This window comes from Phyllobates terribilis, unplaced genomic scaffold (genome assembly GCF_046119375.1).
Source record: "Phyllobates terribilis strain yellow unplaced genomic scaffold, ASM4611937v1 Scaffold_5__5_contigs__length_657084704, whole genome shotgun sequence".
NCBI classification, from domain to species: Eukaryota; Metazoa; Chordata; class Amphibia; order Anura; family Dendrobatidae; genus Phyllobates; species Phyllobates terribilis.
Window position 1 is genome coordinate 317,993,691 of NW_027362765.1, and position 14,545 is coordinate 318,008,235.

Consider the following 14,545-nt stretch of genomic DNA (forward strand, 5'->3'; position numbering starts at 1 on the left):
GTAAGGGGGGAGGTACTGTAACATACCTGGCGGCGTCCTTGCATGGTGGTCCATCTCCCACTGTGCAAGAGGGCGCACTTGATCTCCTGTCCAGAATGTCTCTCTGGCTTCCCTCCATGCTGTCTGTTTGTGTCTGTTTCTGCTGCTTAAGGGCGGCGCCCGATCACTTCCTGCCTTTTGTACCTGCTGTGGGTCACACCCCTTGTGCGTCCTCAGCCTATTGCTGTCTGTCACTTGGTATATAGCTCAGCAGCTCCCTTCTATCCCTGCCTGAGCATAGTGTTTCCTTCAGTGTGTGCTTGCACTCTGAAGGTGCCAGGTCCCGTCTCTTGTCTCCTGCTTTTTGTATCAGTTCCCGTGTCTGAACTGAGTCCTGTATGTCTCCTGCTTTGCGGTATCAGCTCCCGTGTCTGAACTGTGTCCTATATGTCTCCTGCTTTGCGGTATCGGCTCCCGTGTCTGAACTGAGTCCTGTATGTCTCCTGCTTTGCGGTATCAGCTCCCGTGTCTGAACTGAGTCCTGTATGTCTCCTGCTTTGCGGTATCAGCTCCCGTGTCTGAACTGAGTCCTTTCTGTGTTCTCTTGTCTGTCCTGTCTGAACACGCTCCTAGCCTGTTCCTCTCGCCTTCTAGTGGCCGATTTCCTAGACCCGCTCCTGTGTCTGGTCTGTCCTGTCTGAACACGCTCCTTGCCTGTTCGTTCCGCCTTCTAGTGGCCGATTTCCTAGACCCGCTCCTGCGTCTGGTCTGTCCTGTCTGAACACGCTCCTTGCCTGTTCGTTCCGCCTCTCTGGGGGCCGTATTCCCAGACCCGCTCCTGTATCCCTCTGCAGTGTCGGTCTCCTCCGTACACTCAGTTCCAGTCTGAACTCTCTCCTGTCCTTTACCTGTTTTGCCTCTATGTCCGTTCCCTTCCTTTTTCTGCAGAGTCTGAACTCGTACCTAACTCCTGCTTGTTGTCTCTGCAAGTACTGTGTGAGTATCTGGCTCTGTCTTTCCCTTCCTGTCTGTTCCGTGTGAACAGAGCCCTGTCCTCCCTGCTCAGCCTTGTCTGCACTCTAGCTGTGCTTGCCTGTAACCCTCTGCCTGTATTGTTCCTGAGTCCCGGTGTGTACTGGGTCCTATCCCGCCTGTGTTCCTACCTGCTAGTGCCTCCCTGTCTGCACTCTAGCTGTGCTTGCCTTTACCCCCCTGCCTGCATACCCGCCTGCCTGCATACCAGTCGTGCCTGCCTATACCCACCAGTCTGTGTGCCAGCCTACCAGCCTGTTCCTGTATTCCCCTGTGTGGGTCAACAGCCGTGTCCGGGGTCTGTCCTGGAGTAGCACCTGGTCCCTCTGCTCGGTTCCTCCTTGGTGCACTGGCGTCGTATGCCGTCGTGCGACCCTGGTCGGATCGGGTGAATACTTAGTCACGCCCCTCCAGGCATTCACTCTCCGGCACGGTCCAGTGGAATCACTACCAATCACACGCACACGCCGCTTAGCCCGGGCGTGTGCATAACACCTGGTCATTAACGTGCAAACCACCCTGGGGGGTAAAGGAGTTAAGCAGCTTCTTTTAGGCTATGTTCACACGTTGCATTTTTGCTGCGTTTTTTTTCTGCAGAGAAAACCTGCTCTCTTGGTAGTAAAGAAGCTGTTTATAAACAGGTTTTACTGAATTTTTTGCTGCATTTTTCAGCTTGTGAGTTTTTTGCACCAAAAACACAGAAAAACCTGTTACCTGCATTTTTGCACTTACTTTTTACTTTCTATGGGTGAAAAAACGCAGCAGTTTTCCAATTCAGTCAGGAAAAAAAAAACAATGTGTGTGCATGAGATTTATGAAATCTCATAGCTTTTGCTGGTACTGTAAAACGCAGCTTTTAATTTGCATTAGAAAACGCAATGTATGAACATAGCCTTACTGACAAGAGAGCAGGGTTTGCCTGCAGAAAAAAATGCAGCAAAAATGCAACGTATGAACACAGCCTATGTGCAATGTGTGGTGAGAACCAAATGGAGCTCTAGGGAAACCTATTCAAAGCCTTGACAAGTAGATTTAAAGATTTCAAGCCAGAGACTAGGGGGAATGTTTTTGCACCAATCGCGATTACAGATAGTCCACATATCTATTGGCGCTGCATTTGGGCTGAAAGCTACTTAAGCCTGCTCTATCTGAAAGGACTGTGGTGTACTAGAAGTGTAAACTTGGACACCTGAAGTGGGAGTGAACTAGAGGTTTGCTCACTGTGGACTGATATATGGAGATTTGCCCATTGTACTTAAGCGAGTTTTTTTTTTTAAAGGAAAGCAGTTTAGCGGAGTAATGCCATAGTTGCCAATAAACTAAATTTGGGTAGGAAAATCAAATCCTGCCAAATGGATGAAGTGGGCAAATACCCTCAATTTTGAGTTTAAAGTGTTAAGCATGCAAGGCTTGTTTGTCATAGAGGGTGGTTAAACAACCCGGAAGAGAAGTCCTGCTGTAATTAAACCTAACACTGACTGGCTAGTCTGTATTAAGTTAAACCTACTAGACAGGCATATAAATATAAACGGCACTTCCTTAAATCAGCAAAAACCTACAGAATTAGTGGAAGCAGATAGCCAATAGTATAAGATAATAATCTTTAATAACAAGAAAAGAATAAAAACAGCTTAAAAAAAAAAGAGGAAACAATTAGCTGAAAAAAATCCACAAAACTGGTCATATCAAACTCCAAACACTAGAAGGAGCCCATGCTTCATAGTTGTCATTAATTCATACCAGAAGCCAACTACATTAAGGGTCCGTGCCCACGATGCGCTTTTCAAGCGTTTTTGCTGCGGAATTTTCGCAGATTAAAACGCTTGGTAATCCTTCTCCCATGGTCCCCAATGACAAGCCGCAATTTCAATGCCCATGCTGTGGAATTTTCCGCAGCGTTTTGATGTGCGGAACATTCCGCAGCATGTCCATTATTTGTGCGTTTACGCATGGGGAATTGCCATCTTCAATGTATTAAAAAAACGCAAGGCCATTTCGCATGTGCAAAACGCTTCAAAAACGCTTCAAAAACGCGTGTCAAATTCCGCATGCGTTTTTCCAGGCAAGTACATGCAGAAATTAGGCCACATAGCCTGAGAGAATATGCAGACAAATTGTGAAAATAGTTCCAAGTGGTCTTAAGGACTCGGCATGTACGAGCTAACAAATGACTCCACGTAGAATCTAATAAAATGTAACCAAGAACAACTGTATTCACATTACTTAAGTATTTAATAAATAAATAAAGTACTTAAGAGTAAAATTCCTAAAGCAATTATAAAGCAAATGATATAGTGTTTTTATCCTTTTCTTGTTAATAAAGATGATTATCTTATACTATTGGCTATCTGCTTCCACTAATTCTGTAGGTCAATCTGTGTTAAGGTTATTGTGTTGTGATTGGCACGCTGTGTGAATTGTATCTGATGTGCAGGGGGAGACTGAGAGCTCCTGATACATTGCTGAGCACCACTGAGGGCTTTCCCTTCCAATCCCAGCACTGCACAAAGTGTCAAAGAGACCCTCAGTTGGTGAGGGGCTAACAGTGTGTTAGTGATCCAAGGAAAATAAAGAAAAGCGGCACTCACCAGGTATGCGATTCACAAACTCCTTTATTTCCATTAATTGGAACAGAGACTAACAGAGCAAAGGGCAGGGAGAGTACAGGAAAGGAAAAGAGAACGACGGGTGTTTCACACAGCTGCGATGTTTTGATCGCCTGTTATTACATTTTATTGCAATGTTGTAACGACCAAAAAACATAATTCTGGGGTTTTGATTTTTTTTCTCCTTAGGCCATTTACCGATCGGATTAATTCTTTTTATATTTTGATAGATCAGGCGTTTCTGAACGCGGCGATACCAAATATGTGTCTTTTTTTATTGTTTTATTTTGAATGGGGCAAAAGGGGGGTGATTTGAACTTTTATATTTTTTCATTTTTCTAAAAACTTTTTTTCTACTTGTTACATGCTTTAATAGTCGGCATAGGAGAGCATATGATCGCCTGTGCAACAACATAACAAAATTGATCATGTGCTATGAGCGCCGGCCATGGGGCCCGCTCATAGCAGATCAGCAATCACAACCTGCAGAACCCCGGGTTTTCATACCAACCCATCGGCACCCCGCGATCATGTTGTGGGCGCTCTTCCGGCGTGGCCATTTTAAATGCAGCTGTCTGAGATTGATAGCAGCATTTAACAGTCGCGGGTGGATCGCAATTCCATATCCACATCAGCTGTTATGCGCCTGAAAGCATGTGGGCTCATTGCCAGAGCCCATATGGAATGCAGGGACACTACCTATGACGTACCTATAGGTCGTGAAGGGGTGAAGGGGTTACATTTTATTTATTTCAGTTTTTATACAAAAGTTGGCTTTTTTTGTGGCGTAATAGTTTTTCACAAGGTTTTTATTTATTTTTTTTACATGTTTACTTCTTTCCACTATGAGACATTAATACTTTTCACTTTGATCGCTGTCTGATACACTGCAATACTCATGTGCTGCAGTGTATGAGACCAGTCAGTTTCACACTGACACATCCTGTTAGGACACTGATTACGGCTAGCATACCCCAAGGCCATTACATTGGCCACAGTGTGTCATGGTAACAATTTGATGATAATGGATTTCATGGTGCTCCGGGGAATCATCGTAGTTTGGGATTTTTTTTTTTAATAACCTATCCTTGACTCATACTTCTCAACTACTTTATCCCTGACTTGTTTGGAGATCTCCTTAGTCTTCATGGTGTTGTTTGGTTAATGGTGCCTCTTGCTTAAAGAGGTTGTCCACTACTACAGATGATGCCCCAGTGTATTTAAATGGTGTAAATAAGTTGTTTTGTAAATACTTTGTGTTGTGCTTCTTGCCTGTGAGTGGCACTATCGCTGACCGCTCACAGGCATCACATGACCCCCAGCTGCAGCCGGCTCTGGCATCCGCTGATGTCATATCAAGTCAGGTGTTACTCAGTGACTCGCTCCCCACTGATTGATGCATTCATTGGGAGTGGGGCATGGTGGATGCTGGGCTGTAACACGCGATAGCACCGCTCACAGGCAAGAAGCACAACACAAGGTATTTACAAAACAACTTATTTACACCAATAAATTACATTGGGGCATTATGTGTAGTAGTGGACAACCTCTTTAATGGTGTTGCAGCCTCTGTGGCCTCAGAAAATGTGTGTATATACTGACAAACCATGTGACACTTAGATCGCACACAGGTGGTCTTCCTTTCACTAATCATGTGACTTATGAAGGTAATTGCTTGCACCAGGAATTTTTAGGGGCTTCATAGCAAAAGGGGTGAATACATATGCACATGCCTATTTTAGTTATTTGATCCCATAAAATGTAATTTATGCCTATAATTTTCTCACTTCACTTCACTTACACTATTTAGTGCTGGTGCGTCATGCACAAATCGGATTACAAAAATATTTAAATATTTAAACACTGGTTGTAATGTAACATAATTGGTAAAAAGCCAAGGGGGGTGAATACTTTCACAAGTCACTGTAAGTACTGTTTAATTTGCTCTTTTAAAGCAAAAAAACACCTTGCCCCAATTTTTAATAAAATTGAACAAGACCTTGAAGTTGGAAAAGCAGCATTACCTTAAAAATTGTTTTAACTAGAGTAATCTATATTCATATAATGAAACCGGCTTTTCAACTGTGAGTGCGTCCTTTCATGGCTCAGCATAATTCCTTTCCGTGCAAAGCTTTTCCCACAAACCGAACAAGAATATGGCTTCTCTCCTGTGTGAATTCTGCGATGTAGTAGAAGACAGGACTTTTGCGAAAACCTCTTTCCACATTCAGCACATGAATAAGGCTTTTCATCAGTGTGAGTTTTCTGATGTGCAATGAGATAGGATTTTTGAGAAAACTGTTTCCCACACTCCGTACATGAAAATGGCTTCTCTCCTGTGTGGATTCTTTGATGTAAAAGAAGGTTTGCGTTTCGGGTGAAATATTTGCCACATTCACAGCAGAGAAAAGGTTTCTCTCCGCTGTGGCTCTTCTGATGTCTAAAAAGAGTTGATTTTCGGGCAAAACATTTGCCACACTCAGGACAAGGATATGGCTTCTCCCCCGTGTGGATTCGTTGATGTCTTATGAGTTCAGCGTTCCAGTTAAAACATTTACCACATTCAGAGCAAGGATATATCTTATAGCGTCTAAATGGCCCATGATGAGGAATAATATCGGAGGTGTTAGGAAAATGGACATGTTGCTCAGAGGGATTAGTTAACATTTCTGGACTGTGAAATATAGGAAATATATCTGGAGTAATGGGGATTTCATCTTCAAGATCTTGTTTGATGTTGATAACATTTATGTCACAAGGAGGAGATAATGTCGGATGGTCCTCTGACACATTCTTGCTGTTATTCATCTCTGCTGCAGAAAAAGAAAACATGAAAAATTAAATGTTTTGTTATTTGTTTACTTGCCCATCTCCTCCAGTCCCAGAGACATTTAATAGTGTGGTGGCTAGCTGAGGTGGTCACTTCTATCCTAACTGTATCAATACAGTATGGACGGAGTGGAGTCCCCCTAGTGGTGGCTGCAGGCAGGGTTCTAGAAAAGCAAGGGAAATTGAGCTCTATATACTGTATGTTCTTTGACCCCTATTAAAATATGTTAAGAAATTAATCAGCACAGCATGTTGGACATAAAAACTATAATAATATTCAAAGTTAGTACACCAGTCTGTTTCCCCCAATTCTCAGTTAAGCTAATCAGATGGTGATATAGGGGACTTAGCCGCAATAAAAATCATGCCTGTTTATTTTTTTTCTTTGATTATCCAGAAAATGATCCTTAATCCTTATGCAAATGTGTGTGCTCATTGCTCCCTTACTGTAGTGTGACCAAAACTCTCAGTGCAACAGTGCGAACAGCAGCAGACACAAAAGATGGGTATGTATGCACCTGCTCAGCTCCTACACTGAATGTGTGAGCTCTGCTCCTGCAGGGTCAGTGTATTCAGGCACGCCTGAGTTTTCAGTTCATACACTGTGGTCAATCAGCAAAGGGAGTTTTTCTAAAGTTTTTCTAAAACCAGCTAGCTATTTTATTAATTGAAGATATTCTTAAAGTTTTATTTTACCATTTAAGACTGTATACAATAAATAAATAAAAATCTTAAACTTTAAACAAGAGCCATTATAAGTGTGTTGCACGTATTTAATTTCTTAAGGACCAAGCCTAATTTGACCTGAAATGGGTAGTCCACTTTCAAGAAATTGTGGAGTCCACTTTCAAATTGTGTAAAATACATAAAATAAAAAATTCCGTAGTCATCCTCCCTGGGTCTAACGCCAACAGGTACTCAACCTCTCTGAGTTCAGTGTCAGCCTCGGCACAGCCGATGAGCTCAGTGACGGGCACTGTTGATGTGGGGTCTTCACTGCAGCCAAAACACCAAATTCAGAGCATTGGTGAGAAGCCAGCGCTGGACTCAAGGAGGGCGAGTTCATGCTGAGATTGTAATTTTAGGTATTTTATACAAACTGGAGCCCACTTTTCTGAAAGTGAAGGTCCACACATTTCTTACCATTTTTTCTTTATAACAATTCAACAGCATAACTTTTTTCTTTCTATGAGGGCTTTTTTTCAGCAAGAGTTGTATTTGTCAGCAGCACCATTTAGGGGTACATGCAAACTAATACCTAACTTTTATTAACTCTTTATAGGAAGACAGAGGAATTGGTTTTTTTTTTTCTGTTTTTACATTTTAAATTGTACTCTAAACTTGCTACACAAATAAAAACCAATTTTATATACATAGGTTTATTCAGGATTTATTTTTTTTTATTTTTTTATTATTAAACAGTAGTGATAAGCGAGCACCAAAATGCTCGGGTTGAGCAAATCGTAATGCTCCGGTGCTTGACCCAACCAACGAGTCCAATTTAAGACAATGGGAAACTCAAGCATTTTTGAGGTGGCTACACCGAGCACCCCCGCCCTGAGGTCTGCAGGGGGCCTAAAAATTGCCCAAATCAATGGGAACAGTACCAAAATTACATGGGAACAGCATGGGAAAGACTCCTGGAAGCATCTGACTCCCAGGTCACTGCTGTGAACAATGTTGTCAGAGTATTACGCCACTTTTACGGACTCAAAATAAAACATACAAAAACGAAGCCAAAACGGATTTTTCTGGAAAAAAATGTTAAGGAACATTCTTTTCAGGGTAATGACCTGTATATAAAGGCAAAAAAAATGCTCCTCCACACCTTGGGCTATGTTCACACGTAGCGTTTTTGATGCGTTTTTGCATTGCCTTCAACGGTGAAAAATACATTCACCAGTAAATGTCATTTTAACATTTTACTACCTTATCTGCTTATGTGGTGTGTGAGACATGATCAGACACATCCTGTTTCATTTATGAAGGAGGGACTCTGAAAGTCACAAAGCCTATTTTTACAGAGCCATCAGGCGGCCCTTACTATTGTTAGAGGGCTATCAGCTGGCTATGCTTTGTTGTTCCTATTATTAAAGAGTTGGTCTCCTATACTGTTATTACGTATGCAGTGACTGCAAGGGCTGCCAAAAATTTGGATGCACTCCAATACCCCTTTGAGAAGACAGAGGAGGGCTTGATTAAAACAATTGTTACCATTGTTAAGGAGTGGGTCTCCTATACTGGTAAAGCCCATGCACAAAGTGCATTGGCTGAAAAACATTTACCCCTGGGGGGTATACATGAACAGACCGTATAACATATAGAATGTTAGAAGTACGCCTCTAAAAAATTTTCCTACGGGCATCATAAACACCTTTAAAAGAATTATGTGGGTGTTGCATCATGGTCACCCTGGTGATAAGGTGGTGGAGGATGAGGAGGAAAACAACAGAAAATAGACAAAATCAGGAAGCGTATACCCATGTCTGGGTGTGAAGAGGTGCATGGGAATAGACACCTACCCCCCAAAAAAGCCACTGGATTTGACTTTATGCTCCGCTGCTATCATCCGGTGGTTTTGAGAAGTCTGGCCCAATCCAGCCCTTGTTCATTTTTATTAGAGTCAGGCTGTCAGGCACATCCACCTGTCAACTGAAAATGCTATCAGTTATAAAACCCCGGCGGCACTAAAAACACACTCTGACAAAACTATAGTGGCAGGGCAGAACCACCAAGGCGTAGAAAGCCACTTCTTGCCACGTGTCCTGCTTTGAAACCCAATAGTTATAAGGCACAGAGGAATCACGGAGGATGTTGGTTGGCAAGGTACTCCTTCAGCAGCTTCTAAAACATTTCCCTCCTTGTGAGAGTACCCAATGCATCAGGGCCTGGGCGCTGGTAGGGGCTGAGAAAATGGTCCCAGACCTTTGATAGTGTTCCCCTGCCTCTGGTGCATTGTATTTGTGTTTCCCTCGCCTGTACTCCTTGGTTGTCCAACGAACTGTGACCTCAGCCGCCAGCGTTTTCAGATGGGAATTTTTTTAATAATTCCACAAGGACCTTCTGGTACTGCAACATTTTATTAGACCTCTCCGCCACAGGAAGGAGAGCTAGAAAGTTCTCATTGTAGCGTGGGTCTAAAGTGTGACCAACCAGTAATTACTGTCAACCACACTGTGTACAACGCAAGGGTCACAGGAAAGCCAGCGGAATATAAACTCAGCCATGTGTGCCAGACTGCCAACAGGTAAGACTTCCCTGTCTTGACCAAGAGGACGAATGTCCAGGCTCTTCTCCTCCTCGTTCTCCTCTCATCCACGCTGAACAAACAGTATGACAGTTGTGCAGGTAGTACTGTCTGTAGCGCAGGAAACCAGCTCCTGTTCCACCTCCTCATTATCTCCCAATAAGTGTTGGGATGAGATGAGGCTGGGCTGTGTGGCATCATCCTGTATGGTTTCTTGCTCCATCTCATCGTGCTCCGCCTACAAAGCCTCCTCTTTAATTGCAGCGAGCGTTTCAGTAGACAGAAAAGCGGGATGGTGACACTAATTATGGCATCATCGCCGCTCACCTTCTTGGTGGAGTCCTCAAAGTTTTGGAGAACGGCACAGATGTCTGACATCGATGCCCACTCATCAGCTCTTATGTGCGGAGGCTGACCTGAATAACGACGGGCGTGTTGAAGCCGGTACTCAACAACTGCCCTCTGCAGCTCACAAATCCTTCCCAACATCTGCAACGTTGAGTTCCAATGCGTGGTGACATCGCACACCAGTCGGTGAGCTGGAAGCTGCAAACGCTGCTGAAGCAAGGCAAGGGCGGCGGAAGCTGTAGGTGACTTTCGAAAATGGACACACACGCGGCGTACTTTCACAAGCAGCTCAGGCAGATCCATGTAGGTTTTCAGAAAAAGCTGAACCACTAGGTTGAGCACATGGGTCAGGCATGGTACATGTGCGAGCTTGCCTAGCTTCAGTGCCGCCACCAGGTTCCGGCCAGTGTCACACATGACCATGCCTGGCTGTAGGTTCAGATCTGCTTGCTCTTTTACAGCTGTCAAAAACTCCGCAACTGTGTGCAGTTTCTCACCTAAGCATATTAGCTTCAGCACAGCCTGTTGCCACTTGGTCAAGGCAGCGCTTCCAGCTTCCGAATGATGTGGTCATTTCGGACATGCAGGCTGATGAGGAGGTGCAGGAGCTGTAGAATGTGGGGGCAACTCTGATTGACTCAGGGCAAGCAATCCTCGGCGTTGGGAGGACATGTTCCATCCCAGGGTCCGACTAGGTCCCGGCTTCAACTATATTAACCCAGTGTGCCGTCAGCGAGACGTACAGTCCATGGCCACAAGTGTAGTGCCGGCGTTACCTGCCAGATTCCTGCCTGATTACTTGCTACCTGCCTGCTAGTCTGAGGTCCGACGGTCTGCCTTACTAATCCTGTCAGTCTGTCTAAGGACCAGCCTGCCCGCTCACCTGGGAGCGCACATCAGATACCTGCCAGCTTGTCTGAGGTCCGACGGTCTGCCTTACTAATCCTGTCAGTCTGTCTAAGGACCAGCCTGCCCGCTCACCTGGGAGCGCACATCAGATACCTGCCAGCTTGTCTGAGGTCCGATGGTCTGCCTTCCAACTCCTGTCAGTCTGTCTAAGGACCAGCTTGCCCGCTCACCTGGGAGCGCACATCTGCTATCTGCCTGCTAGCCTACCTGGAGGCTCCGCCGTCACGTGCTGTGACCACCTGCCTGTCCAGTGACTCCTGCCCGCTCACCTGGGAGCGCTCTTCTGCTACCTGTCTGTTTGCCTACCCAGAGGCTCTGCCGTCACGTGCTGTGACCACCCGCCTGTCCAGAGACTTCTGCCCGCTCACCTGGGAGCGCTCATCTGTCGCCTGTCCGCTGGTCTTCCTGGAGGCTCCGCCGTCACTTGCTGTGACCACCCGTTCATCCAGAGACTCTCGCCTGCTCACCTGGGAGCTCACGTCAATCTTCAGCCGCCACAGGTCGTACCAACCCTATACCTAGAGACTGCCCCGGTCACTTGCCGTGACCTCCAGCCCGTTCACTCAGAGACTGTCCCGTTCACTCAGAGACTGTCCCGTTCACTCAGAGACTGTCCCGTTCACCTGCTGAGACTTCCAGCCCGTCTTCCCTGGTCGCCACCCGCTCCCTTACAAGGACCGCCTCCTTGTATAGTAGCTCTGAGGTTCCGCCTCCCAGACCCGTTACAGTTTGCTCGGGCCATGGAACCCGGTGGCACCCAAGCTCCCTCGCTCTCGGACCTGTGTCATGAACTGTCCCGTCAAAGGTCCCAACAGGAGTCCATCCTGGGTCACCTGCGGAATGTCAATACTCGCCTGGATACTCTGACTGCTCCACCAGCAACCTCCGCCAGTGCCATGTCTCGCAATCCGGCAGCTCCGCTGCCCACTAATACCATGGTATCCTACCCTGGACCCCGGCTTTCTGCACCTCCTCGCTTCGGAGGCGACTCCGCTCAGGCTCGGGGCTTCATAAATCAGTGCACCCTGCACTTTGAACTTTTGTCCCACCAGTTTAACTCCGACCGAGCCAAAATTGCATTCATCATGTCCCATCTCACCGGGGAGGCCCTGGCCTGGCTAAATCCTCTATGGGAGAGAGGAGACCCCCTGGTGTCCAACTTGCCTGCTTTTCTCACGGCTTTCCGGAAAGTCTTCGACGAACCCGGACGGAAGACCTCATCCGCATCATCGTTGCTACGCCTCCGTCAGGAAAGTCTCACCGTGGGCCAATATGCCATACGGTTCCGTACCCTTGCCTCGGAGCTGGCCTGGGATAACGACGCTCTGGTTTCCGTCTTCTGGGAGGGTCTGTCCGGCCGTATTAAAGATGAACTTGCCGGTCGGGACATTCCCACCACTCTCGATGACTTAATAACTCTTGCCACCCGGATTGACCTACGGTTCCAGGAGCGTGCCAGAGAGGTCACCCGTGAGAGGAGGTTACCACGTCTAGCTCCTACTTTTCAGAAACCCGTCACTCCTTCTGTCTCTAACCAGGTACACCCTCCTGAGCCTATGCAGGTCGACCAGACCAAGATGGTCAAGACCCGTCAGGACTTACGTCGTGCCGAGGGGACCTGCTTCTACTGTGGCAGTAAGGAGCACCGGATCCGTGCCTGCCCGGAGAGATCGGGAAACGCCTGTGTCTAGGTTCGCTCAGAGAGGTCCACCTAGACAAGAATAAATCCTCTCCATCCCTGCTGTTGTCAGTTTCAATCGTCTACGGGGAGAACCGTTATTTCGAACTAGCCCAACTGGACTCTGGAGCAGCCGGGAATCTTATTTCACAGTCCCTGGTAGAGAAATACCGCATCCCCACCAAACCTCTGGCTGTACCCTTGTCTGTTGCTGCCGTGGATGGGGGGCTCTTACCACGCCCCATCCAACTCATCACCGAATCCATTACTCTGCAGGTGGGAATGCTGCATTCTGAAAGTATCTCCTTCCATGTTCTGCCTGGACTCTCTCACGCCCTCTTGCTAGGCCTACCTTGGCTCCAGAAACATGCACCCGTTCTTGACTGGCAGACCGGAGAAGTCCTTCGCTGGGGACAGGGCTGCCATAAGACCTGTCTGGTTCCCGTTCATCCCGTCCGTCCTTCTCCTACCCCAGCTAATCTACCTGGACTTCCGATTCCTTATTGGTCTTATGCTGATGTCTTTAATAAAAAGGAGGCAGAGACACTACCCCCTCATAGACCATACGACTGTCCTATCGACCTGTTACCTGGTACTTCTCCTCCCCGTGGGCGTATTTATCCATTATCCGCTGCTGAGACCCGGTCGATGTCCGAATATATTGAGGAAAATCTGGCCAGGGGATTCATTCGGAAATCTACCTCCCCGGTGGGAGCAGGCTTCTTTTTCGTCAAAAAGAAGGACGGCTCTCTCCGTCCCTGTATAGACTATAGAGGCCTTAACCAGATCACGGTGAAGAATAAGTACCCCCTTCCGCTCATTCCGGAGTTATTTGATCGTCTGAGGGGGGCTAGAATCTTCACCAAACTGGACCTCCGTGGGGCATACAACCTGGTTCGTATCCGTCAGGGGGATGAATGGAAGACGGCATTCAACACCCGGGACGGCCACTATGAATATCTGGTAATGCCCTTTGGTCTCTGTAACGCTCCTGCCGTCTTTCAAGAGTTGGTCAATGACATCTTCCAGGACCTTCTCTATTCCTGCGTAGTGGTGTACCTGGACGACATCTTGGTCTTCTCTCCGGATCTCCAGACTCACCGGAGGGACGTTCGTCAGGTCCTGCTCAGGCTCAGGCAGAACCATCTCTACGCTAAATATGAGAAGTGCCTCTTTGAGCAGACCTCGTTTCCGTTTCTGGGCTACATTATCTCTCAGACCGGCCTACAAATGGATCCTGAGAAACTGTCTGCCATCGAGAAATGGCCCCGACCAGAGGGGTTGAAGGCTATTCAACGGTTCCTGGGCTTCGCCAACTATTACCGCCTCTTCATCCCGCACTTCTCTTCCCGGACTGCCCCAATTTCCGCACTCACCCGTAAGGGTACTAATCCCAAAGAGTGGCCGCCCGAAGCAGAGGAGACCTTTCTTTCCCTAAAACAGGCCTTCTCTTCCGCCCTGGTGCTGCATCGCCCGGACGGCAACAAGCAGTTCTTCCTGGAAGTTGACGCCTCCTCCTCTGGAGCCGGAGCGGTACTTACTCAAAAATCATCTTCCGGGAGAATGGTAACTTGTGGCTTCTTCTCCAAACTCTTCTCCTCTTCTGAGCGCAACTATTCCATAGGAGACCGAGAGTTATTGGCCATCAAACTGGCGTTGGAGGAGTGGCGTTACCTACTCGAGGGGGCTCTTCATCCGGTAATAATTTACACTGACCACAAGAACTTGGCTTGCCTCCAGCATGCCCAGAGACTTAACCCGCGCCAAGCCCGGTGGTCCTTGTTTTTTGCTCGTTTTGATTTTGTTCTTCATTTTCGCCCGGCTGACAAAAACGTCAAAGCAGACGCCTTGTCCCGATCCTTTCTGGTGTCCGATCTCGAGGAAGAACCTAAACATATCATCGATCCCGCCAGAGTA

General features: G+C 46.9%; 1 protein-coding gene across 4 annotated transcripts in view; it reads right to left on the bottom strand.

The window, feature by feature from the left end:
- Window positions 1-3,605: 3,605 nt before the first annotated feature.
- LOC141273099 (uncharacterized) overlaps window positions 3,606-14,545 on the bottom strand; it is a 95,175-nt gene continuing 84,235 nt past the window's right edge. For 3 of the 4 annotated variants that reach the window (XM_073684477.1, XM_073684480.1, XM_073684481.1), the window contains one exon: window positions 3,606-6,430. In XM_073684477.1, coding sequence (XP_073540578.1) covers window positions 5,655-6,430 — 776 coding nt within the window. In that variant the 3' untranslated portion in view covers window positions 3,606-5,654. The remainder of the gene's footprint in view (window positions 6,431-14,545) is intronic. The other variant, XM_073684478.1, reaches the window with a different exon arrangement.